Source organism: Puma concolor, chromosome D1 (genome assembly GCF_028749965.1).
Source record: "Puma concolor isolate L17-30 chromosome D1, mPumCon1.1.hap2, whole genome shotgun sequence".
Lineage (NCBI taxonomy): Eukaryota > Metazoa > Chordata > Mammalia > Carnivora > Felidae > Puma > Puma concolor.
The window spans coordinates 13,195,007-13,220,328 of NC_141676.1; the positions used below are offsets into that span (position 1 = coordinate 13,195,007).

A 25,322-nucleotide genomic window follows, 5' to 3' on the forward strand; every position below is an offset into this window, starting at 1 on the left:
CTGTTCCCGGTTGGACAAGCATTGGTTTTCACTCTCTTCTGCCGGTATGGGCCACCTGAGAGTCTAGAAATGAGAGCTGATCTGATTAGGAAGTCACTTTCACAGTTCACTCCATTAGCCAAGCTGAGGGGAGGCAGCTTCTGGCGCAGTCCTCAATCACCTAGGAGTCAACGGTCTTCCAGGGCTTTAGATAATGGAATCAGGAGTGACTGGCCCCCTTGCAGCGGGGAGAATGGAAACCTGAGCCTGGAGAGTGGTGCGTGCGTGCGTGCGTGTGCGTGTGTGTTGAGGGGGGTGTGGGTAGGGGTGCAGGAAAGCTGTGCAGTATGTGTGAAGCTTTTGTTCTTATGGGAGGCAAGGGGTATACCAGATTTTGAGGTCGAGAGGAACTTCCATCCGCTAAGGGGGCAAATCAGAAGATAAACGAAGACCCGCTAGGAAAATAGAGCTTGCAGTCGTCCTCACCGCGGCTCTACCTCCGAACTGATACACGTGGAGCGGCCACGTTGGTACGTTCTCAGGTGTTTGCCACAGGAAGCCTCTCCAGTCCGCCAACGGTTCCCTTCTGTCTCGCCGTGACTCTATGGTGCTGCAATCAGTGCCGGCCGCCGGGCCCCAGTGGTTCGTCCCCAGGCAGCCTCTCTAGGCAGCCGTCTCGGTTGCATTTTGCCTGACTGTTCCTAGCAGCCTAGTTGCGTCAGTTTCTCCGGGGTCTGAGCCTGGGGCAGGCCCCTTATTTGCAAGACTCATAAATAATTGGGTGCCGGGGCTGCGCCTATTTGCATACGGCCCGGTGCTTACGGCCCGGTGCTTTCTGCCCGGGCTTCCCACTCCCGGTTTCCACCGGCTCATGGATATTCATGAGGCGCTCTGGGGGCGTGGGCCTGGGCGGAGCTAGGGGCGGGGCCCCGCCGGGGCTCGCTCTGGCTTGGTCCCGCGGTGACGGCGGCAGCGGCGGCGGCGGCGGCGGCGGCAGCGGCGGCGGGGACTGGCGTCGGGGCGCCGAGCCCGAGCCGAGCGGAGCCGGATCCCGGGGGAGCGCGTGAGTGCGCGGGGGCGGGCAGGAGGGCGAAGGAGGGGGCGGGGTCCGGGATAGGGGCGGAGGAGAGGCATGGAAGGAGTGGGCGCTTTCCTGCCGGGACCTCGGGTTTGAGGTAAAGGTGGGGGGGTCATCAGGAAAGTTTGCAGGGGCCGGGGGTGCAGGGGAAGCGGGGGTCGCTGGGGAGCTGGCGCGTGTGCGCGGGGGCGGAGGGTGCACGGTCTGGAGCTCGTGCTGCCCGAGCTAGAAGAAAGGGGGGAGGGGGCGAGGGCTTGAGGCGGGGCCGGGGGCGGGCGGAGCTGCTGGAGGGACCCCCGCCTCTCCCTCCCCGGGCCTGTGCTCGCCCCCTCTCCCGGCTCCCTCGGCACGCCCCCAGCCACCCCATTCCGCCCCCACCCGGTCCGCGTCCCCAGTCCCTCGTCTGTTCGCCGGCTGCTTCATATCCAGCGCACAGGTCCTCCGCTTCTGCCGCCGCCGCCGCCCCCTCCTCCTCCTTCTGCTCCTCCACCCGCTTCTCCTCCTCTTCGGCTGCCGGCGTCCCCTCTGTGTCCAGAGCTCCCCACTGGGCCCCTCCAGACGGCCCCTAGCCCCGGGCTGTTCCGTCTTCTCGTTGGCCCTCCCTCCTCCAGCAGTTTACGTGCTGTCCCTGTCGACCTCTCTGTCCCGGATCTGGCCGGAGATCCCAGGGTCTTTAGAGGCGACCCCGCTTGCGCCGATGGCTGTCTGGGCCCTTGTCATCCGGCTGGAGCTGCCCAGCCTCTCTCTCTAGCCCCTCTGGCGGCCTTTGCTCCCGGGGGTCAGCTAGTCTCCCCTGACTGCTGGGGGCGGGAGTGCTCAGTGCCGCTGTGATTCTTCAGCTTTTGGCTATGGCCTTGGTCACCTGGGTTTCCTGGCCGGGGCCTCTGAGCTTCTCTGGCCCTCGCATTTGGGGAAGCCGAGGGCCCCACTTCATTGCTGCAGCCCCTCATACTGTAGAGGTGCCCATCAGGGCCCCAGGTAAAAGGGTTTTACATTTCTTGGTCAGTTTGCCTCTATTTCTAACCACCCACACCATGTCCCTTGTAATAGTGTTCAAGGACAAGGAAACAATCTTGTGTTTTTTTAATTTTTTTTTTCCTTGCCGTGTGCCCCTCCCCCATGCACATTGGGACTGGCTCTGCACGGTTCTCATCCACCCCTGGTGTGCAACCCTCCCTTGTAGTTGGCTGACCGAGGATGGACGGTACTGGGTTTCTCTTTACGCTCTTCGTGTTCTCTCCTGTCTTAGAAACAAGCCGGGGCAGGGTCACATGTGAGGGGTGGGTGAATTGTGCAAAGGCTGGGCCACAGAGGTCCCTTCTTGGCATCTGGCGCTGCCTTCCCAGGCCAGCTGGAGTGAGTGCTGAGGAAGGCAGTGCCCCTTGCAGGTGGGAGACTGTTGGGTGGTCCTCAGGGCTGTGTGCATACCAGGTGATAGGAAACCTCTTCCTTCCTTTGGAATGAGACAGGCAGGGGGCTCTGGAGCCCGGTGGTGGTGGTGGTGGCGGTGGGTTCTTGTGGGTGGGATGGTGCTGCAGGAGTCAGAATGGGAACTGAGGAGGTAGTGGAGTGTCGGGAGCAGGTGACCAGACTGGGGCCCTTGGGAGTGAAAGAATGGTCTGGAATGCTGGCAGCTTGTGGCCTGGGGAAAGGAGGAGGTAGTTACCAAGGATCTTCCCTCCTTGGTGATACCCAATGGAATCATGCTAATAGTGGCCGACCTTTATTGGATACTTTTTCCGGGTTAGGCATTGTGCTAAGTTTGTATGTACCTTCTCACCTGGGCCTCCCACCTGTCTCATTAACTCCTGTTTTTACAGAGGGAAACAGGCTTAGAGAAGTAAGCAGTGTGCCCCAGGTCACACAGCTGGAGAGTGGTAGACCCACCCAGCGTCTGAATCCTGGTATATCAGACCCCCAAGCTCCTGCTACCGGCTTAGAGGAAGGGCATCATTTGGTCCCTGCCATAGGGCTGTGTCTCTTGGTTTAAAAATTCTTCTTCTGTCCCCCTTAATACCCCTCAGGCCAACCCTGGGCTGGTGAGTGATGCCCAATATCCCCTTTTCATCTGCCTTGGTTATCCTGCCCTGACTGCCCAGAGGGGAACCCCAGGGAGTTTCTCCCCCAAGCCACCCCACCCCCCGGATGTTCTCAAGTCCTGTCCCATTCTCCCAGCCCAGGCCTGGGCCGGCTCCTCCTTCCTCTTGGCGAGGCTCTGGAAATCCAGTGGGAGGCCATTGCTATGGCAACAGGACTAGGCCCTGGCTTTACCTCATCAAATTCCAAGCTGAAGCCAAAGCGATTGAGAAATTAAAGAAAAAAAAATGTATTCCAGATGTTTACTTTTTATTCCTTATTTTTCCGTGTTTGGATGAGACAGCTCCCGAGGCAGGCTGGCGGGCGTGGGGCAGGGATGTGGAAGGAGGAGGGGAAAGAGGGGGGAGAGGGAACCACTCCCAGCTGCAGGAGGGGGGGGGGACAGGGTGAGCGGGAAGGGGGGAAGGCAGGCGGTGGGGCGGAGCCCCAGGTTGGGGAGGAGCGGGTTTTTCCCGTCTCCCATGAGGTGATTCACGGAGAGACCTCAGACTTCGCGGCCCTCTTGCTCCGGCCCTGAGTGGATACCTCAGGCAGGGCTGCCGGACCCAAGGGGTGCCTTGGCAACGGTAAGTGGGGTGTCTTGGAGAGCTTGCCAGAGGGAGCAGTGGGCGGGTTCCTGAAGCTCCAGGACTCCGGGGTTAGGAGACCGGAGTTGAGAGAGCCGTCTGGGACGAGTGGAGGATACGGCTGCCGGCTGCCGGGGACCTCCCTTGACCTCCCCCAGCCCCCTCTGAAGTTCCCGCTTCCGGTCCCACACTCTGCCCCTGCTGGAAGGACGCTTCCCTCAGCCAAGCCTGCTGCCAAGCTCGCAGCCCCTGTGCCTTCTCAGTCTCTTGCTCTCATTTCCTGGGTCTCCAGCCACCCCGCTCACACCCCTCGGCTCCCCAATTCTCACGCAGGTTCTGCCGCATGTGATGAAAGTGTCGGCTCTCCGGGAAGGCGCAGCCATGGCTTCCCCACCGCCCCGGGAAATGCAGGAGGAGCCGGTGTCTGCTGGCTCGGAGCCAGGTACCCATGGGTGCTGGGCGGAGCAGGGTGGCCCGGAGGAGGGTGGGGGCGCAGCAGCGGAACCCCTGCTCTGTCTTGGAGGGGGCGGGGGAGCGAGAGTGGGAGGCACACTGAGGCTACGCAGGATGAGTTTGCGAGGTCGTTCGCTCCCGTCGAGCCCTTTCAGACCAGGTTTGAGAACCTAGGTCCCCAGCAGATGAGAGCAGACTGCCCTTCGAGGTGTGGTGCGGATTAAACCATGTGTTCTGCAGAGGAGGAAACTGAGGCCTAGAGGAGAAATGGTGTGCACCTAGGGGGGTTTGAACCCAGACCTCCTGGCTCTGTGTCTAGACTCCTTTCTTGGGCTGGGTCCAATGAGTGGGTGATACAGGATTCTATTAGCAGGGCCATGGCCATGAGTAATTCCAAGTCTTTTATTTGGCAGTGGAATGCCTTATGTAGAAGGTAGGTTTCTGGTCTTGTTTTTTTCCTGTAGCAGGTTTACTTCTGTTTGGCTTAGGTCAATAGTAAGTTTCATTCCTGATCACACACCGGATGACAGTGGGAAGGTGGCCTGGGCGTGTATTCTGGGAGGGGGGTGGAGTAGGGAGCCAGAGTGGAGAAGCTGAGCTAGGTTTACTATGGGTGGTGGAGCAGTACAGTGTCACGTAAGAGGAAGGGACAGGACTGGGGACATGGTGGCCTGACTGCTTGATGTGGGCAGGCAGGCATCCATTTATTGGCTCTTTTGTTCATTCATTAGTGTGTTCGTTTGATAAGAACATTTGCTAGGGTGCAAAGGGGGCTATAAGGAGAAATTACATGCCAGCTGGGCCCTTAAGTAGCTTTAGCTTGTAAAGGAGATTGAGTAATGTTTTTGAAATTTGGAGATGGGAGAAGGTGCTTCTGAGATGTGTATGGATGATCAAGGAAGGCTTCATGGAAGAGGTGACATTTGCCCTGTACCTAGAAGGATGTGAACTTTCGGAGTTTGTACAGGGTGGGAGATGAAGTTCTGCTTCCTGGATCTTCTGACAGACCCCCAACCAATCCTTTCCTTTCGGTAGGTGACCCTCGGGCCAAACCCCCCGTCAAGCCCAAACCTCGGGCCCTGCCTGCCAAGCCAGCCCTGCCTGCCAAGCCCAGCCTGCTGGTGCCTGTTGGGCCTCGGCCCCCCCGGGGCCCCCTGGCTGAGCTGCCTTCTGCCCGGAAGATGAACATGCTCGCAGGACCCCAGCCCTATGGTGGCAGCAAGCGTCCCCTTCCCTTTGCACCAAGGCCTACGCCTGAGACCTCTACTGGAGGAGAAGCCACTCGAGAGACTGGGAAAGAGGAGGCCGGGAAAGAAGAGATGCCACCTTTGACACCCCCAGCTCGATGTGCTGCCCCAGGAGGCGTGCGGAAGGCCCCTGCCCCCTTCCGTCCGGCCTCAGAGCGCTTTGCAGCCACCACAGTGGAAGAGATCCTGGCCAAGATGGAGCAGCCTCGGAAGGAGGTCCCTGCCAGCCCTGATCGCCTCTGGGGCTCCCGCCTCACCTTTAACCATGATGGCAGCTCAAGATATGGCCCCCGGACGTATGGTGTGGCCACCGGTCCCAGGGATGAGGACAGCGGGACCCTCTCCAGGGGATGCTCCCAGGAGGTGCCAGCAAAGTCTCCCAGCGAGTGCCAGGAAGAGCAGAGCAAGACTCCTGAGGAGAGGTGAGCGGAGGGAGGCATCCTGGAGGACAAGGGGGTGGCTTTATCTGGGACTGTGACCTTCACGGTTAGGTTAGTTTGGGGTCAGTGTGCTATGAGTGCAGGCGGACCCTGGTCTAAGTCACAAAACACTCCCCTGGTAGATGGTGTCAGTGCTGCTGTGTTCTTTTACAGAGCTGATGTATGTTAACGGTGGAATCCAAATGTACTGTATGGAAGTTTATTTTTAGTTCTTTTTATCCGGAGAGTTGAGTTTGCCTCATGTGATTGACCGCCACGCTATTTGATGGAGAGAATATTAGACCTGTTTTAGAGATGCAGAAACTGAGGTTCTAAACGACTTCCCGTGGTTCCTCAGCAAATAAGGGACAGAGCTAGGATTTGAATTCAGGTCTGTTTGATTCCAAAGCTTGTTCTCTTTAGTGCTAGCTCCTACTGAGGTTGGGACAGCGTGCAGGTGCTGGTGTGTGTTGGGGGTGGGGGGGCGGGGGGCGAGGATAGGATCAGCAGGGTGCAGTCTGCCCACAAGGAGGAGTCTGCCCATAGAACAGCTATGACACGAGCACGCCTCGATGCCAGTCCGGCCAGCATCCGTGCACAGAGGTCACGGCCAGGTTGGAGACTGTGGGACGTCTGGGGTCAGTTGTCTGGGGTTGGTGCCAGTGTAAAGGAGGGCTGGCCAGGAGGTGCCCCTGGGAGTGGTGGGCACAGGCTCCCCTCCCGTTCCTACTGCTGTGAAGGGCAGGGCTCCTGTGGTCTGGGCTGAGTCCCAAGCTGAAGGCCCCTGCCCTACCCTGCCCCCCAGCCTGGCCCCATTCTCACCTGAACTTGCCTGGAGGGCAGGGGCCCTAGTTCATCCTTCTTCGTCCCAGGGGTCCAGGAGGTCACACGCTGCCCAGGCCCGTCTGCTCTCAGACTTCCTCCCCTTCCTTGCTCTAAGCAGAACTCAAGAGGAGCAACTTCAACTTTGGAAAATCACTCTTCCCCCTCTTCCTCCCCCTGCAATCCTTCAAGAAGTATTGGCAGGGCAGCCGGGACCAGCTGCACTCTTCCTGGCTGGAGGAGAACGTTAACCCCTTATGGGCTAGGGGAAGGAGGAGTTAGCTTTTTGGGAACCACTGAGGGGCCTGGGCATGCAGGGTGCTTCTCCTAGAGGAGTGGGTGGGGGGGCATTTAACCCTTGATGTGCAGGTAGGGAATGGGCACTGTCTCCTGGGGCACTTTCTCTCTGGAAACGACACTGTTTCTCTGTCCTCAGTGATTCCAGGTGGGGCTCAGTAGTAGATGCCTGGGGGGTTTGACTTTGGGGGCTATTGAAGTCACTTCGGCAGACTCTCCATCCAGTCTCCCCCTGGTCATCAGTGGCAGACTGCTCTATTCTCTGCCTCCATTTCTTGTTCCCTCACAGGAATGCCCCTTTGGACCTGGCCTTCAACGGGGACCTGGCTCAGCCAGCCAGCTTGGACCCACCTGCCGATGTGAGTCAGCCTCCTGTTATGAATCAGAATCGTAGTATTTTAGAGCTGGAGGGGTCATCTCTGAGATCATTTGTGTGACCTCCTTGTGGTGTAGATGGGGAAACTGAGGCCTGTGGAGGAGGTGGCTTGCCCCACCCAGGTCTGGCCCCAAGACTCTGATTTCTTGACTCCCAGGCCACTGTTTTCAGTCCTCCAGGTGGTTAAGTGTGGTTCAAGCTGTGAAACTACTCGTTACAAGCAGTAATTATAATATTTATAACAACCAGCCCTGATCAGGTATCTGTGGCGTGTTGGGCACGTCCCAGGAACGGTGACTAACTTAGTCCTTATGAGAACTCTGGCTGCTGGGCCCTCCTGGTCCCTTGTGGGGTGTGGGGACGCCACGGCTCACCCAGGTTTGGCACCCAGGGGCTGACGCAGGATCTGAAGTGCCTGATTCCAGTGTTCTCCCTGGTTGGGCTGTCTTCTCGGGGTTCAGATGAGGACAGTGGGACCCTCTCTAGGGGATGGTCCCAGGAGGGGCCAGCAATGTCTCCCAACGAGTGCCAGGAAGAGTAGAGCAAGACCCCTGAGGAGAGGTGAGTGGCTGGAGGCAGCCTGGAGGACAAGGGGGCAGAAGCAGGTGTTCCCTATTTCTTCCCCACTGCTCCCCACAACATGCTCAGAGGATGGTCAGCCTGCTCTCCCAAGTAACTGAAACCCCTTCTAGCTCATAGAGCCCTTCTGGCCAAGGGCTGTCCTGTCTCCCCATCGATGGAGACCCGACCACATTCCCTCGTCCATCCGACAGATACTCACTGAGCACTTACCGTGAGTCGAGTGCCGGGGACACAGCAGAGAACAAAGCGCACGGCCTCCTGCTCCCAGGGAGCTCACCCAGTGCAGGGAGGCAGACACAAGCACAGGCATCCCTTGAGCCCGCAGACTGCAGTGTGTCACAAGTGCGGAAGTCCCATCGAGGCAGGGAGCTCTGGGCCCAAGGCAATGAGAGAGGCCTTGCTGCGAAGGTGAGGGAGTGAGCTGCATGGGCATTTGGGGAACAGCGTTTTGGGCAGAAAGAACTAAGTACAGGAGACTTAGTACCTTCCTGGCAAGGAAGCCAGGATGCCTGGATTGCAGTGAGAGAGGAGGAGTTGCCTGCCAGCGAGGTCTGACAGCTGGTGGGTCGGGTGCAGGGTTGGATGGTGTGGAGCCTCACAGGCCACTGGAAGCACTTGGCCTTGAGTGAGGGGAAGAAGCCACTGAGGGGTTTGGAGGAGACCAGCGACCTGGTGTTGGCCTGGTCGCGAAGCGTCATCTTGGTTGCAAGGAGCCAAGAGCGGCAGCGGGGACCAGTGGGGGCATAAGCCTGGTGGCTGGACCCTGGAGGTCGACTCTGGATAGGGTTTAAAGGTGAGGCGGGCAGGGTTTGCAGGTGGCTTGATAGGAGAGCGAGCCAGTGCAGAGTCACAGATGACGGCAGGGCCTTTGGCCTGTGCAGTGGAAGGGTGGCGAGGTTACCATTCATTCAGGTGGGCACCTGGAAGGGTGAAGCAGGATCGGGGGGATATGAGGAGTTTGTTTCTAGATTTGCTGAGTTTGAGATGTCTCTTCGATGCCCCAGTGGAAATATTGAGGGGACAGCTGGACAGTTGTCAGCATACAACGTGGCAGTTAAGACGGGCAGGTCACCGGGGGGGTTAAGGTCACCAGAGGAGCCGGGGAGGCACAGGAGGGCAGGGGGCCCAGGCCCCATGTGTAGCAGGGGAGACCAGGAGGAGATTGGGGAGGTTGGGGTGCTAGAGGCCACACGGAGCTAGCAGCCACCTTTGGGGCTTGAGGAGGGCATGACCCACGGTCAGATGCTGCTATCAGGTCAAGGCAGGTGAGCCCTGGGAATGGGATTCAGCTACAGGGAGGTCATTGGTGACCTTGACGGTAGCATTCGCTGGCCGGGTGAAGGGAGAAGCCTGTCTGGAGGAGGTTCAGGAGAGAACGAGACAAGAGGAACTCCATGGATAGAGAGTGAATGTAGGCAACGCATTCAAGAAACCTGGTGGTAAGCTTTAGAGAGAGGTGAGGTCAAGAGTGTTTTTTTTTTGTTTTTTTTTTTTTAAGACAGAAGACATAAGAGCAGTTTGTGTGCTGGTGGAAATGAGCCAGTAGAGAAGGAAAAATCAATGATGCAGGGGAGAGAGAGAGAGCTCTGAGCCAGGACCGCTCACAAGCATAGGAGGGGAGCATGGTGCTTGGGCTCACACGCAGGCAGTAGGGTGTGAGGGCTGGTGGCTGACGGGGGTGGCAGGTGATGTTGGGGTTTGAGAACACCAGACGCAGAAGCATCCCCTGGGAATGTGGGCACGTGAGGGGAAGTGTTAGGGGACGGCCGGGGGCTCAGGGCCCGTTTGAGGTCCTGGAAGTTTGAGAGCTGATCAGGCGGTAGGGAGATCGGGCATCTGGCTTGTTTCCTGTCCTGCAACCACGTCCAGCCCCAGGTACAGCTGCGGGGAGGTGGAGAGCTGGGTGGAAACATTGCATGGAGGTTGGTGGGGGGAATTGTGGAAAGAAGCGACTTAAACACCACCGAGAAGTGAGGGCAGGAGGGGAACAGGGACCATGAGAAGGAGGAGGGTTAGTAGGCTGTGCTTCCTGGAGGCAGAGGCGTTTGAAGGATCAGCGAGGTGGAAAGAGGTAGCGGGACCCATAGGAGGTGGGAGTGGGGAGCGGACACTTGAGTGGAGATTATAGAGGGGCTGCAGTTACCAGTGAGGACAAGGAGTAGAGTATGACCTGGGAGAGGTGGCTCACAAAGTGACCATGCAAGAAGGGGTCAAGGAACGGAGAACCAGGATGCTGGAGGGCTCTGTAGGGGCTCAGACAGGAGGGGTGGTGGGTGGTGTAGTTTAGGGCGTGCGGTTGAACACTGGAGTTGTATGGAGAGGAGGGAGGATGGGGGCAAAGGAAAGGGACTTGAGAAGCAAGTGGGACCTTCTCTCTCCCAGACCCAGTGGGCGATGATGCGGGAGAAACCGCCCCGTTGGAGGGGGTGGCAGGGGAAGCGTGACCCCTGGGGAGCAAGGCTTCCTTCAGTGTCTGGGGACAGGCCAAGGGTTGCAGTGGAATGCCAGGATGCCAGGCGCTCTGCCCCTTCCTCCTCTCCCAGACCCCTATCCCATAGCGTCTATTTTTTCCGTAAGTCCTATCCCGAGAGGCCCTGTGCACAGATCTTATTTAATCCTCACCTAACTTTGAGATGGATGTTGTTGCCGTTAGCCCCAGTGTACATATGGGAAAGCGGAGGCTCAGAGATACCACCTCACCACCATATGGGAGGGCATACGGCTCATAGGAGACAGTGCCGATGACTCCAAGCCATGTGCTTTCATGTCCCTTGGTGCCTTTTGCCTGGATCCCGAGGCAGGACCTGCCTGCTTCCTTGGGTAGCGCTGGGATGTGTGGATACACAGAACGGGGTGGGGAGCGCCACAGCGCCCCCTGTAGCTGCTCCTGTGGGTGGTCTGGCTCCACCCTGGGCTTACAGACCTGCCCAGATGGCAGATTCCCCATTTTCCTTCTCTGTTTGTCAAGCCGGGGTTCTTGACCGATGCACCACAGATTCTTACATCCTTAGGTGAGCTCTGGGAGTTGGGGGTGGGGGGGGAAGATCTGAACCACTGGAGATGCTGTGAGTGAGGCTGTGTGCATTTTCTGGGGAGAGGGCCTGGGGGGTGGGGTCTGCAGACCCTAAGAAGCATAAGATGCCCCAAAATAATTCTCAGGGCTTCCCTTAGCTGCCCTGAGAGGCCGCCTTCTGAATTCCTGTTTCCTCCTCTGGTCTGTGGAGTTGAGAGTGTGAGGAAGCAGCTGACCTGGGGTCTCTGTGGGAGGGGAGTAATGGCTCTTGACCTTTCTCTTGCAGGTCTCCAAGCCCTGGGGCCCCTCGAGTCCAGGCTCCGCCTCAGAGAATGGAGGCTCCGCCAGCCCAAGCCTCCCCACTGAAGTCTCAGGCCTAGCCCCAGAGTCTCCCCGACTTCACTCACCTGCTGAGGGGTCTCCCAGACATCACTCACTTGATGAGAGCTCTCCCCGCCACTCTCAGCTTCCAGAAGCCCAGAGTCCTGCAGTTTCTGGGCCCTCTCCCTGCCCCCCTGTGACCCCAGCAGCCCCAACTGTAGCCCTTCCCGATGAGGGTCAGAGCTCCGACTGCGCCCCCAGCTTAGGGCTCCCTGCTGAGGAAGCCCCAGAGGCCCCTGCAGCTGGCAGCCCGGCCCTTGAGAAGGTCTCAGGGCACCACAGCCTGGGGCAGCCCCCGGCTACCTCTGCCCAGCCCCTGACTGAGGGGGGTGAGTTGCCGGATCTTCCTCGGACGTTTCCATCTGGGGATGTGGCAGCCAAGGGTGACATAGATCTCCGTCCCATCAGCCTGGCTCAGCGCCGATTTTCTGAGGGTGTGCTCCGGCCGCCTGGCCAAGACCAGGAGAAGCTGGGGGGCTCGCTGGCTGCCCTGCCCCAAACCCAGGGGAGCCAGTCTGCCTTGGATCGTCCCTTTGGGAGTGGGACAGAGTCCAACTGGAGCTTGTCACAGTCCTTTGAATGGACCTTCCCCACTCGGCCTTCAGGTCTTGGGGTGTGGCGGCTGGACTCCCCACCTCCCTCCCCCATCACCGAAGCCACCGAGGCCGCCGAGGCTGCTGAGGCTGGTGACTGGGCTGCACCCAGCAGAGAGAAAGGAGTGTCCCAGCAGGGGCGAGAGACCCAGTCGGCTCCAGAGGGGCCAGGAATTCCTGGTTCCTGGGTGCAGGTGGATGATCCAGGCATCTCCCCAGCCCAGAAGGGTGATGGCGAGAGTCAACCTCAGTCCCCAGTTGTTCCTCTCAAGCCCTTGCCGACACCAGGGGACCCACCTGGAGTGGCCTTGCTGCAGGCAGAGGAGAGATATGAGGAGCGGGAGCCCGTGGCTGGACAGGAGTCCCTGCTCCCTCTGGCCACCAGGGAGGCTGCTCTGCCCATCCTGGAGCCGGTCCTGGGGCAGCAGCAGCCAGCACCCCCCGACCAGCCCTGCATCCTCTTTGCTGGCACCCCTGACCCCCAGCAGGCGTTGCCTGCTGAGGACGAGGCCATGACCTTGGCCCAGGCTGAGGCCACCCAACCCAGGACAGAAGCTCAAGATCCCTGTAGTGCGTCCCCCGAGCCTGCAGGCCCTGAAAGCAGCTCCCGCTGGCTGGATGACCTCCTGGCCTCGCCACCACCTAGTGCCGGCAGTGCAAGGCGGGGAGCCGGGTCTGAGCTGAAGGACACGCAGGCCCCAAGTGCCTGCTCCGAGGTGAGGACAGGGCCGCAGGGAGGGTGGGGGCCTCAGGGGATGGAAGCCAGGGCTTCGGTGTCCAGAGCCCGGGATGCCGCCGTGAGCAAGGCACCTGTGGATGTGCTCCTCATGGCTGGACGGTCTGGCAGAGCTGACAGAGCAGAGGGTATGGGATTGATGCTTCAGCTTTAGAGTGAGTTCGTATCCAAGTCGCGCTTCCGCCGGCTGAGTCGTCTTGCTAACCCTAACCTCTAAGCTGCAGAAACCTTTCACCATAAGAACATTTGCCTCTTAGGGTGGTACCGTAGGGAATATGAAGTGTGCTGAGCGCAGTGCTTGACATATACTGAGCGTTCAAAGTGCCTCCTTACAAACAGTATCAAGGAAGGCAACGCAGTGCAGCTGTTTAGAGCTTGGGCTCTGGAACCAGACTGCCTGCGTTCTCTGCGGTTGGCCCAGATGTGACCTTGAACAAGTTACTTTCCTGTGCCTTGGATTCTGCCTCTGTAAAATGGGGGTAACAATGATGAACTCTCCCTCACGGTGTGATGGCAAAGATTAAATAAGTTGTAATACCTGTAAAGTACTAAGAATAGCACCTGGCTCATCAAGAGTGTTTACTGAGTGTTGGCTTTATGACCGTTGTTACCCTTGAGCTCAAGACTTGCCTTGCAGATAGGAAGCTCGGGGCCCAGAGAGGGCAGAGCCTTGTGCAGGGTTGCCCAGCAAGTTGGTGGCTGGGCCTTGATCAGAGCGCCAGCTCCCTGGCCAGTGCCCTTTCTCATACCAGGCTGCCTCTGAATTTAAGGGCTGGGGTCCAGGTGGCTTTTGAAACGTAGTTTTCGAGGCCAGCCTGGGCTGGTAGGGGCGGGGCTAGAAGGAAGGAGGAGCCAGGAGGCCTCTGGGGGCAGGGGGTGGAGGGGTAGAGAAGGAGGAGCAGGAAGGAGTTAAGACCGGGCTGGCTCCTGGTAGGTGTGTCTGTCCAGCGCTGGGTGACTCAACTGGCTTCTGGGCGGGGCTGCCAGAGCTGCAGCTGCCGTGGAGGGAGCCGGGCCAGGGCAAGCGGGAGCCAGAGTCGTTGGACAGGTCCAGGCGAGGGGAGCGGCCCAGTCCCGTCCCTGCACTCGGCTCAGCCGCACCCAGCAGCCCGGGGCGGGCTGGGGGCAGGGGCCATGGCCCGGCTCGGGGACCAGGAGCCCAGCGTGTCTGTCTTGGAGAGGCTTTTAGCCAACGCGGCGCTGCGGGACGAGGCGGGCCGGCTCCGCAGCCCTGAGCCCAGGGCTGACCCGCCTGAAGGAGTGAGTCAGGGAGTATGGGGTTGGGTGGGGGGGTGCAGGGGGCCCTGGGCCGGCTTTTTCCGCCTGTGGCAGCTCCTGTCCCTCCTGTCTCCTCCAGGGACAAGGCGAGGGCTGTGAGGTCTTCCTGGGAGGAGCCAGGCAGAAGGGCGCTTTCCTTAGGGAAGAAGGGCCTGGGAACTTACAGGGGCGAGTAGGGGCAGGGGCAGGGTCAGACTCTCCACCTGGAAAGCAGGTTGTGGAGGGGCTTTGAGTCTTGACCACCCTTCATGGAAACATCACTCCTTCCACACCCCTGTGAAGACCACTCTGCGGGCAGCCTTTCTCTTGGCGCTTGGCCAAGTGTTACCCAAGGGCCTGTAAACATGACCATGGGATCATTGATTGAGTGTCCATATTGAGTGCCCCTTGCATGCCAGCCACTGTGCTGAGATTTGGCTTAAAATGATCTTGCTTAATTCTCCCAAACCACCCCAGGCAGTAGGAATTCTTCCCATTTAAGGGTGAGGACCCTGGGGCCCAGAGTGGTTAAGTGATTCGGTCAAGGTCACACAGCTGGGATCTAGACCCAGGGTTTCTCTTGCTAACGTGGGGCTCTCTGGACTAGGCAATGCTGATTCTCATTCTGGACTCCCACCCTGATTGACTCTAAGCATTGTTTCTTTGTGTCTCTCTCTTTTTCTGATTCCTAGGGACTCCTTGGCTGGGCCCAGAAAGATCTGCAGAGTGAATTTGGAATTACAGCAGACCCCTCTCCCAGCAGTTTTAGTCCTTCCCGCTGGTCTCAAGACACTTCTCAGGACTATGGCCTTGGTGGTGCAAGCCCTAGAGGGGACGCAGGCCTTGGAGAGGGGGACTGGACCAGCAAGCGTGGGCAAGGAGCTGGGGAAGCGAGTTCCAGGGATTGGGCCAGCAGGTGTGGCATCGGCCAGGAGGAGATCGAGGCTTCCAGCCAGGATGGGAGTGGAGTGTCTGCCCCAGGGGGGCCCGGGGCCCAGGACTGGGTGATTGGAAAGCCACCCCAGCTTGGCACTCAGCAGAGCCAGGAGGCAGATGTTCAGGACTGGGAGTTCAGGAAGAGGGATTCCCAGGGCACCTACTCCAGCCGGGATGCAGAACTCCAAGACCAGGAGTTTGGGAAGAGAGATTCGCTGGGTACTTACTGCAGTCGGGATGTAAGCCTTCAAGACTGGGAATTTGGGAAGAGAGATTCACTGGGTGCTTATGCCAGCCGGGATATAGACGAGCAGAACCAGAAACTGGGGAAGAAGGACCACCTGGCAGACGGGCAGGACAAGGAGTTTGGGAAGAGAGATTCTGCAGAGCAGCCAGATCAGGATTTCGGGAAGAGCGCCTGGATGAGGGACTATAGTGGCCGCGGCAGCTCCACAGCCCCTGGCCCCCAGGACAGAGGCTTCGGAATGAGAGCCCTGAGCGCTGGCTTCAGCCCTGAGGAAGCCCAACAGCAGGATGAGGAGTTTGAAAAGAAGGTTCCGAGTGGCAGAGACGGCCCAGGCCAGACCAGCAGGGATGCAAGCCCGCCCGAAGAGAGAGAATCAGGGGGCCTGTTCAGCCCCGGCACCCCTCAGTCCCAGGACGGGCCACTGGGACAGAGAGACCAGGGCAGCTGGCACGGTGGCGGGGCTGGCCAGGATGCTGGAGGGCTGCAGGGGGCGCAGCAGGCAGGGGGCCAGAGCCTGAGCGATGCTGGCCGGAATGACAGGGAGGTGGGCCTGCGAGGCTGGGCGGGCGACTTCAGCCTTGGTGTCGTACCCCAGCCGGAGGCTACCTTCAGCCCGGGGCAGCGAGACTGGCGAGGCGACTTCTGCGTGGAGGCTGCCGAGAGGGGCCATCAGTTTGGCATCATCGGTGACGATCGGGTGGGAGGTGTTGGCCTGAGCCCTTCTGGCCAGATGGCAGGTGGCCCCTTTGTGCCTCCAGAGAAGACCCCGACCGGGCCTGTGGACTGGACCGACCAGCTGGGCCTCAGGAACTTGGAGGTGTCCAGCTGTGTGGTTTCCGGGGGCTCAAGTGAGGCCAGGGAGGAAGCCGTGGGACACATGGGCTGGTCAGATGAGCTGGGCCTGAGAGACGTGGACCTGGCCAGCCGTTTGGAGGCTGGGGGATCCGAGGAGCCCAGGGGCATTGGGGTCGGGGAGAAGGACTGGACCTCCGATGTCAGCCTGAGGAGCAGGGATCTGGCTGGTGTCGGGGATGTAGGGGGCCCCAGCCAGGCCAGAGAGAGTGGCGTGGGGCAGACCGACTGGTCAGGTGTGGAGGCCGGAGAGTTCCTTAAATCCAGGGAGCGTGGGGTGGGACAGGCAGACTGGACCCCCGACCTTGGGCTGAGGAGCATGGCCCCGGGGGCAGGCTGCAGCCCCAGAGAGCTTGGGGCGGGCCAGGTAGACTGGGGCAGCAGTCTGGGCCTGAAGAATTTGGAGGTGCCATGTGACCTAGAGTCTGGAGGTTCTCGGGACTCACGGGGGTGTGGAGTGGGCCGGATGGACTGGACCCAGGACTTGGGACTCCGGAACGCAGAGCTCTCGGGGGCCCCAAGTGAAGCCAGGGAGCACGGGGTAGGAGAAGTCAGCCAGTGCCTAGAGCTGGGGCTGAGGGACAATGGTGTCTCGTCCCCGGGCCTGGAGGCCCGAGAGCTGGGACCTGGCGGGACCAGTGGGCCAGAGACCCAGGGTGAAGACCACTCCCCGCTTTCCCTGGAGAGCTGCCCTGAAGAACCCGGGATGGAGATGGGAGAAACCCCTGGCTTTGGAACCAGGTAAGGGAGCCCCATCCTTGTGTGGGAGGGAAGGTGCAGCCGCTGTATGAAACCCTGCAAGTGTTTTTGAGGAGGGAAGAAACCGCTTTCCCCTGAGGACATTTAGGGTTTGGAAAATGGAGATGGTTTGGACTGTGAAGTTTTAATTTTTGAGGTGGTGTTCATTTGCTGCCCATGCTTTAGGCTTCCTCGGTGCTTCGTATCGCGACTATCCTGGAAGACAGGGGGTGTGTCTTGTGTTCTGGTGCCCAGGTTGTGCCCAGCACCTATTCCCCAGGCCTCTTGGCCCAAAGCCGCGGGTTTTCCCAGGCTGGGGGATATGGATGCTTTTATGGGTGTCGGAAGGATTCTGCGTGTCCCTGTGGCCTGGGCCACTGCAGGGCAGGACTGGAGTGCACAGTGGCGCTTGTTTCTTGCAGAGATTAGGGGCATCTTGCCTGCCCTGTCATAAGGCCCAGAAGAGCAGACAATTTAAGAACCTGAAGGTCGTACGGACCTGGCTCCTGACCCCATGATCTTGGTCTCCATGCATGGAGTTTCTGAAAGGGAGCTTTCCAGAGGAACAGACTGGTAGTTGTTGACGAGCCAGCTGCAGTCTGTCTCAGGGATTTTTACGTTCTGAAACCAGTGGAGGTGATTTCACCCCTAGAAAGGGTACTAAAAAGCCATCGTGTTTATTTCCTTAACATTTCTGTTTATTGAGATTTGGTTTTATTCTCTTGACCGAGTAGAAGGTTCTACATTTCGGAAGAAGCTGGATCTTCTCACTGGGCAGTCGGGTGGGGGCTGTGTTGTAAGTGGAAGGGGCTGATGGTAGTGGAGGGGACAGGGAAGGGTCCAGAGGGAATCATGGGGTGTGGACAGGTTTAGAGAGGCATTGCGGCTAAGGAGAGAGAGAGAGAGACAGGTGGGCAGAGCATGGGTTGGTGATGAAGGCTGCAGGAAGGGGTAGGTGCACAGGGTGGGGAGTGTGGAGGCCCCTGGGATCCAGGATGAGTTCCTGGACGTCTCTGAACCTGGCTTTCGAAGGTTAGCTTCGGGAAACCTTACCATTCCTACGCCCTGTGGTTGCTCCTGGTTTCTCTTCCCAAGACTCCACTCTACAGGGCTTAATGTCAACTGCACATCTTACCTCGTTGACCTTCACAGCTGCCCTAAGACGGGGAAAGGGATTTTTATCATCTCCAACTGGATGTGACCTGCTTATGGCCGCACAGCAGGGCTTCCTTCTGATTTGCACATTGTAAATGCTGTCAGGTGTGGTTATGTTCAAGACTCTCAGATTACCAAGGAGCAGGACCCACAGCCCTCCACCTTTCCCCTCCGGTTGGGTGGCTGTTGAGAAGGGGAAAGCGGGAATATCTGGGTTGGGGAAGAGGAAGGTAGGAGCCGAGGAGGAAGGGAGTCCTTAACACTCAGGTAGCCTAGCCTCTATCACACCTTTAAGATGCTCTGGTTTTCTGTCTGTGTTGCATGTTTGGGGAATGCTGTGCACTCTGTGGCCATGTCGGCGACCTCGAGTGTTTGTGTATGGGCACGTGGTAGCACATGAAAACACAGCCACAAGGAAACCTGTTCGCCTTTCTCTAGTGCAAGGTTTCCCAAGCTTATTTGACTAATATCCAAAGAACTTGTGTTCCGGGCATCTGACTTAGGGAAATTCTCCACCCTGGAAAATTGCTCTTGGAAGGCAATTTTGGAGGTTCCCCTGGGAAGTCCTTGAGGACAGTTCCGAGTAGTCTGGGTTTGGCACCATGTGCCAGGCTTGGGTACTGATTCTGCCACCGCTTCTGTGACCTCGGACACGTTCCTTCTCTTCCTCAGGGCCTCCCATTTGTCTGTATGTTGGGAGTGCTTTTCTCCGCAGACTCTCAGGGTTAAGAGTTGAAGACACATGTAAAGTGATAGAAACCTGCCTGACATGTGGGTGAACACTGAAAAAAAAAAATGCTTGCTACTTGTAATTGTATCTGATGTGCAAATTTGGATTGTAAATTTGAGCTGTCCGTAAAGTGAGGCCCTTGGGGACATTTTTGTCATCGTCTCTGTGCGGGGAAAAGGTACCCCTGATGGCAGGTGGTCCTGTCCAGCACAGCTGTGACAAGACCAGCATGGGGGTGAGAGGTCATGGGGAGCTCCCAGGCCTCTCCTCTGTGTGTAGGGCCACCGTTTCCTGGTGGGAGTGGCTCTCTTAGGTCCCCCAAGAGCTCATGCACTGTCCTCTCTTCTCTGTGGCCTTCTGGTCATCTGCTCTCCCTCCCTGGGGCCCCAAGTGGTACAGAGACCTCTTTGTCATTTTGGGGTCTTCATAGAATCTGAGATGATCCTGAGAGATCATTGAGGCCAGCCCCCTCATTTCATGGGTGGGGAAACTGAGGCCCAGGGAGGCAGCATGACATGTACAAGGTTCACAGCTGGTGATTATGGCCCCCTTGTATTCCCTCGGGCCCCAGCCTTGTCGTCCTCTCTGGGCACTTTTCCTGTCTCTCGCGGGTCCAAGCCAGCTGCTGCCCATTTAGACACATCATTCTAGCTCCAGGCTTAAGCCTCCCTCATTTTGGGCCTTAGAGCCTTGAATACTGGGAAGCTGATTTTTTTTTTTTAGTTTTTATTTATTTTTATTATTTTTTAAATAAATTTCCTAATGTTTTATTTATTTTTGAGAGAGAGACAGAGCAAGAGGGGGAGGGACAGAGAGAGAGAGAGGGAGACACAGAATCCAAAACGGGCTCTAGGCTCTGAGCTGTCAGCACAGAGCCTGATGCGGGGCTGGAACCCGTGAACCAAGAGATCATGACCTGAGCCGAAGTCAGAGGCTTAACTGACCTCGCTCCCCACGCGCTCCCTGGGAAGCTGATTTTGTGCACATCTACCACATGCCATCCCCTGGGTTTGCACCTGGAGCAGCAGTCAGGAGACCCTAAGTCCAGATGGGGTGAGGGTTATAGATGGTGCAAAATGAGATAAGTCCTCAGGCCAGGAGCCCGTGTTGAAGGATGATTATCGTAAAAATCATCAAAATTGAGCACACATTTCCAACATACTGCCTGCAGACCCAGTGAAGTATAGCTACGTTTTTTTTTTTAAGTTTATTTATTTTGAGAGATGGGGGGTGGGGGTGGGGTGGAAAGACAGTAGGAGCAGGGGAGGGGCAGAGGGAGAGGGAGAGAGAGAATCCCAAGCAGGCTCTGTGCTATCAGGGCAGAGCCCTACTCAGGGCTCGAATTCGCGAACTGAGAGATCACGACTTGAGCCAGGATCGAGAGTCGGATGCTTAATGGACTGAGCCCCCCCCCCCCCCAGGTGTCCCTGTGTAGCTACTTTTAATCTCCCCATTTTGCAGATGAAGATGCCGAGGCTCAGAGTGGACAGGTAACTGCGGGCGTAGTGGGGGATGAGCCCGGATCTGTGCCAGTGTAAGCGCTCAGCACAGGCTCCTGACCGCTCTCTCCTGATTCCCTGCCAGGGAGGAGCTGAGGTTATAGGTGTTCCGGGTGCTCAGAGGCAGGAAAGCTTCTCCTGAGATGGGGGTTTACACAGGGATGAGGCATACCACATTGCCCAGTGCTCTTCCCACTCTCCCCTCCTTGTGGCCACCCCCAGAACCCACTGAGCTCATCCCCTGCCCTCTGCCCACGGGACTCAGGGCCAGATCTTGCTCTGGATGTGGATCTTTCCATCCACCCATCCGTTTCACATCCCCTTCACTCAGGGCCTGCCCTCAGCCTTGTCTCGGCCTCACCCCAGGGAGAGGCTCTGGGCAGGGCCTCCTCAGGCTGGGTGGGGTGCCGCCGCTGCCCCCTCCCTTCCAGCCTCCCTGATTCGGAGCTGCAGGGTGAGCTGGCTTTGGCCCCCGTCCAGGGCTGCTCCGTTCTGCCACCACCCCCGCCTCCTGCCTCCTGCCCAGACCGCTTTAATTTCCATCTGTCAGCAGCTTGTGGAAAGACAGACTGACACACGTTCTCTCTCCTGCCCTCCCCTCTTCCGGCTCGCTTCTGACTCACCTGCCCCACTCCCCTCCCCTTGGGGAACTCTCCGAGGCCTGGCTTCCAGGCACTGCCCCTGCCAGCCTTTCCCACGCCCGGCCCCTGCCCCCCCCCCCACCCCCCGCCCCATGTGTGTGTGTGGTGTCAGTGTGTGTGTGTGTGTGTGTGTGTGTGTGTGTGTGTGTTGGGGTGTGGCTTGGCCGTGCTTATGGGGGCTGGGCCCTAGATGTACCTCGAGGGAGGGGCGTTGTGTGCGTGGGGTGTGTCCATATTTTAGGGGGTGGCGGCTGGCCCACACACCAGCTCCTCGAGCTGGCGAGCGTGTGTGATGTGCCCGTGTGTTGGTGCTGCTGTGTTTTGAAGGAGCGGCAGGCGGAAGATGCACAGGCTGAGTTGAGAGGCAAGGTGGCCCAGCCTCTTCATCACTGGGCAAACATCTGCCTTGTCCTGCTCCTCCTGGCCAGGTCCGGGCCCACGAGGGGCCCTTCTTGTCCTCTAGTTGGTCACAGACCTGGTGGGAGCTTGGGGGGCTCACAGGGCTGAGGAAGGGTAGAGGCGTGGGGGAGGGGAGCGAGCCAGCTTCAGAAGAGGAACTGCAGGGAGACCGAGTGGAGAGGCAGTGGGGGAGCTCTCCGGGCAGAGGAACGGCTTGTCCACGCACACACACAGCGGTCCAGGAAGGCCCGGCGTGTTCTGGGAGTCCCTGGCTGTTCCTTGGGACTGGGGCACAGGAAGGGAGCAGGTGGGGGCTGAGGGCTGAAGATGTTGCACAGCCAGACCAGCCAGTGCCTGGCTCATCCCAAGGAGAGTTGGCTGCCCAGGCAGGCGCCCCCAGGAGGGGCACGTTGACAGCATGAACAGTAGCTGCAGCAGCAGTAACGACGGCTGGCTTTGTTTGATGGGTGCACGCTGGGTGCCAGGTGCTGTACCTTGTGCTGTGGTTCCCATTTCATGCCCCAGCGACTACAGAGGTAGAGGACCCCGAGACTTTTGTGGGTGGAGGGACTCATCTGAAGCCTCAGTGGGGCACCTGGGTGGCTCATTCGGGCTTCGGCTCGTGAACTTCGGCCTGTGTTCCTGGGTTCGGGCCCTGCGTCAGGCTCTGTGCTGACGGCTCAGAGCCTGGAGCCTGCTTCGGATCCTGTGTCTCCCTCTCTCTCTGCCCCTCCCCTGCACATGCTCTGATTCTTACCGACTCTCAAAAAATAAAATGGTGAAAAGAAAGAAAGAAAGCCTTAGTAAGTGGCAGACCCGGGATTTGAACCTGCCGGGCTGCCCAGCTTGTCCCCTCTGTGCTGTGCTGTACAAGGCTCTGACCGTGTCCTTCTGGGAGGAGGCTGGGAAAGCGTGGAAAGGAGGGAGAAAGAGAGGTGTGGGTAGGGGGCACAGATACTGTGAAGTGAGCTTTGGGGGAGAGAGGTGTGACCTCATGGGTGACCTTGTCCTCTGGTCTGTCTCCTTTGCAGTCCTGGCAGGTGCCTGGCCCGCTCCCCACCCTCTGGCTCCCAGGGCCTGCTGGAGGGGATGCTGACTGCCAGCAGCTCCAGGGCGGCGGCCCGTACGGAGTCGGCAGCCTCGGGCCCCCGGGGCCCGTTGGAGGAGGAAGGAGCCACAGCAGGTGCTGACCAAGGGGAGCCCCTGGAGCCTGGTGGGGACCCTCTGCCCTCCTGGAGGCCGCAGCCTGACGGTGAAGCCAGCCAGACAGAAGAGGTGGACGGCACCTGGAGCCCTTCAGGGGTCGGGCAGGGCGAGCAGGGCCCGACGCGGCCCCCTCGGCGGCCCCCCCCAGGCCCTCCTCCCCGTTCTCCCAGTCAGGACTTCTCCTTCATTGAGGTCAGTGTAGGCTGAGCCCAGGGCAGTGGTTGGGCTGTTGGGGGGCAGGTGGGTGATGCAGCTGGAGCCTCGTCTCTGGAGCCTGAGCCGTGCAGAGCCCTGAGCGCTGTCAGCCTGGGAGGCAGGAAGGGGGCAGCAGGTGAATCAAGTGAACAGGGGGCTCTAGGCCGCTGGGGGGGGAGCAGCTCATAGGCAGCTGTTGCTGAGGTGTCTTGGGGACGGGACAGCGGTGCCAGTGGTGTTGCCCTTGTCCCGAGCAGGACACCGAGGTCCTGGACAGCGCCATGTACCGGAGCCGTGCCAACCTGGGGCGCAAGCGTGGGCACCGGGCCCCGGCCATCCGGCCTGGGGGCACCCTGGGCCTGTCAGAGGCGGCAGACTCGGAGGCACGCCTGTTCCAGGACTCCACAGGTAGGTCCCTGTCTTGTTTCCTGATGCCCGTGTCGCCGTCCGGGAGCCGTGCGAGGGAGGGGTGTTGTGGGCTTAATGTCTGTGCTGAGTTCCCCCTCTGGGCCCTCGCAGAGCCACGAGCTTCTCGGGTGCCGTCTTCAGACGAGGAGGTGGCAGAGGAGCCACAGAACCGCCGGACACGGATGTCCTTGGGTACCAAGGGGCTGAAAGTCAACCTCTTTCCTGGCCTGAGTCCGTCAGCCCTGAAGGTACCATCTGATCATTCAGCCGGCACATCCAGCCAGCTAGCCACCTTGTGTCCAGCCTGTCTTCTGTCCGTCCGTTCATCCGTCCGTCCATCCCTCCCCTGGCCCCTTCTTCCCGTTCCTCCTGCCATCCTGCTCTCCCTGCTGGCCCCTGTGCTGCGGGCTGAGTGTGGTGGAAGGAAGCACAGGGCATTCGTGTTACAGAACTTCCTGGGGTGTGGGAGACACAAGCCTTGGCCCTGATTAGCTCTGGTGAAGGGAGAGGGAGAGGGAGATGTGTGACTGGGGAGGCACAGATAAGGGGCTGGGCCTGTTCAGAGACAGAGGAGTTACTTCCTGCGGCCACACTGTGTGGGATGAGAGGGTATGTTGGGGAAGGCCTCACATAAGTATTTGAGCTTTGAGGCATGTATAGGAGCTGGTTGTGGAGGGTGGGGTGACGGGAGGTGTTCTAGGCAGAGGGAACAGAATGAGCAAAGGCACAGGGGTGAGAAGTCACCACTGGCTTTGTCCAGCCCGGTGAGTCTGAATCGAGTGTAGCAGTATCTTCTCGAGGACCTACTCGGCGCAAGGCACAGCTCCCTTCTTGGAAACTTGTCTTTAAACGATTTCCCATCGATCTGGGTGAAAGCACTGCAGAGGGGTCCGTGCCCGTTTCTGGGGACTACGTCCGCTTGGGAGCAGGCCTTGTCCTCTGTGAATCCCCCTGCTTGTTCCTCTGATGTCTCTGCATTCGGGCTCATCTCATAGGCCAAGCTGCGCCCCCGGAACCGCTCAGCTGAAGAGGGGGAGCCTGCGGAGAGCAAGCCAAGCCAGAAGGAGTCCGCAGTGCAGCGATCCAAGTCCTGCAAGGTCCCAGGGCTGGGGAAGCCCCTTGCGTTACCTCCCAAGCCAGAGAAATCCTCAGGGTAGGTGACCTCGACTGGCCTCACTGGGTTGGCCTGAAAAGGGAAACCCCGCTTTATGGAAGAGGAAAGCTGAGGCTCTAGAAGGGGTCGATAAGCCCTAAATTCACTGTTAAGTTGGCACGAGAGTTCCGGTTCCTCGGTGAGGCCTCAGCCCGCCTCTTCCGGAGGATTGCTCTCCCTACCACTCCTCCCTCTGCTCACCTTTCCTGAGGTTTGCCTGTGACCTTTGCCCTGTACCGTCTAGGTCCGAAGGATCATCGCCCAACTGGTTACAAGCCCTGAAGCTGAAGAAGAAGAAGGTCTGAGAAGTCCTCGAGGTGAGGGCGGATTCCTAGGCTTGGGGCCTGTCTGGGACCTGGGGGTGAGTAGGGCTTGCCCTGGATGGCTCAGGAGGCCCTGTACCTTGTTCTAGGGCTTTCTCTGTGAGGCTGGCAGCAGGCAGTTGGAGCCAAGCTCCAGGACCTGGTGGGCCTCTTGGCTTCCCCTAGATCTTGCCCACAGAGCAGGGTGTTGTCTGGCCTGGGAGGGACTGGGAGGAGGGCGCCCATCCTGCCTTCCTCCCTGGGCCCAAGGACAGTCTTTCCTCCTCCCAGCGGCTGGCCCGAGTGGGGTCAGCCAGCCCTTCTGGTCTGGGACTCCTGGGGGCACTCACCAGGCTCAAAGTCCCCAGCTGGGACCCTCCTCACAACTGGGCCTATTGGCTGGGAGAGCCAGGATGGATGCGGGGAGAGGAAGCCAAGGCTGAAGAGGCCCCTCTGCCAGCCACTTGCGTCCCACCCGCTCTGATCTCTCCCCCCTCCCCCTTTGCAGGTCCTTCCCATCTGGCAGTCTCAGGCAGTGCCCATTCCTGTGGGGTCCCCGGCGAGGAGATGACTGGAGCCCCACCATGCCCCAGGCTGCAGCCTCTGTCCCCCTCCACCTCTGAGGAGCGTCTGGGGAGGCACATTTATGCACTTTGTATCCCCTTCCTGACACCGCCCCCCCCCCCCCCCCCCAACTGACCAGATTCAGGCATTAGTGGTTGAAGGTTTTGGTCCCCCCTTCCCGCCTTGCTCTCTTCACACCTCCCTCTCTGCTTCCTCCTCCAGCCTCCCTTGGGTTTTCTTTTGATACCAATTTATAGCATTTTTTATAAAAGCCTTTGATTTTTGTAATGGGCGGAGCCCTGCCCCAGCCCCACCCCAGGTCTCCCTCCGTCCTGCCAGGTGCCCCACAGAGACCAATAACATTTTGCCACTTGAAACAATAAAGTTTTTTGGGAATTGGT

The 25,322-nt window shown here is 59.1% G+C and overlaps 1 protein-coding gene across 3 annotated transcripts; it reads left to right on the plus strand.

Moving 5' to 3' along the window:
• Nucleotides 1-797: 797 nt before the first annotated feature.
• Nucleotides 798-25,322, plus strand: CNOT12 (CCR4-NOT transcription complex subunit 12). Of its 3 annotated transcripts, none has more exons than XM_086677391.1 (12): nt 798-1,042; nt 4,054-4,162; nt 5,209-5,842; nt 7,248-7,317; nt 11,216-12,619; nt 14,589-16,672; nt 22,125-22,491; nt 22,752-22,902; nt 23,014-23,150; nt 23,898-24,055; nt 24,300-24,372; nt 24,866-25,322. In XM_086677391.1, the coding sequence occupies exons 2-11, from the start codon at nt 4,069-4,071 to the stop codon at nt 24,358-24,360; spliced, it is 5,160 nt and encodes a 1,719-aa protein (XP_086533517.1). In that variant the 5' UTR covers nt 798-1,042; nt 4,054-4,068; the 3' UTR covers nt 24,361-24,372; nt 24,866-25,322. The 3 variants fall into 3 exon arrangements, with proteins under 3 accessions (XP_086533517.1, XP_086533520.1, XP_086533518.1); XM_086677394.1 differs by lacking the exon at nt 798-1,042 and adding an exon at nt 1,099-1,154; XM_086677392.1 differs by lacking the exon at nt 798-1,042 and adding an exon at nt 3,565-3,720.

Bases quoted from the DNA above. Each gene is read 5' to 3' on its own strand.
- CNOT12 (XM_086677391.1), top strand. From the start codon at position 4,069: ATGAAAGTGTCGGCTCTCCGGGAAGGCGCAGCCATGGCTTCCCCACCG. The intron at 7,318-11,215 runs GTGAGTCAGCCT...TTTCTCTTGCAG, and splicing joins GCTTGGACCCACCTGCCGAT to GTCTCCAAGCCCTGGGGCCC. The intron at 22,492-22,751 runs GTCAGTGTAGGC...TGTCCCGAGCAG, and splicing joins AGGACTTCTCCTTCATTGAG to GACACCGAGGTCCTGGACAG.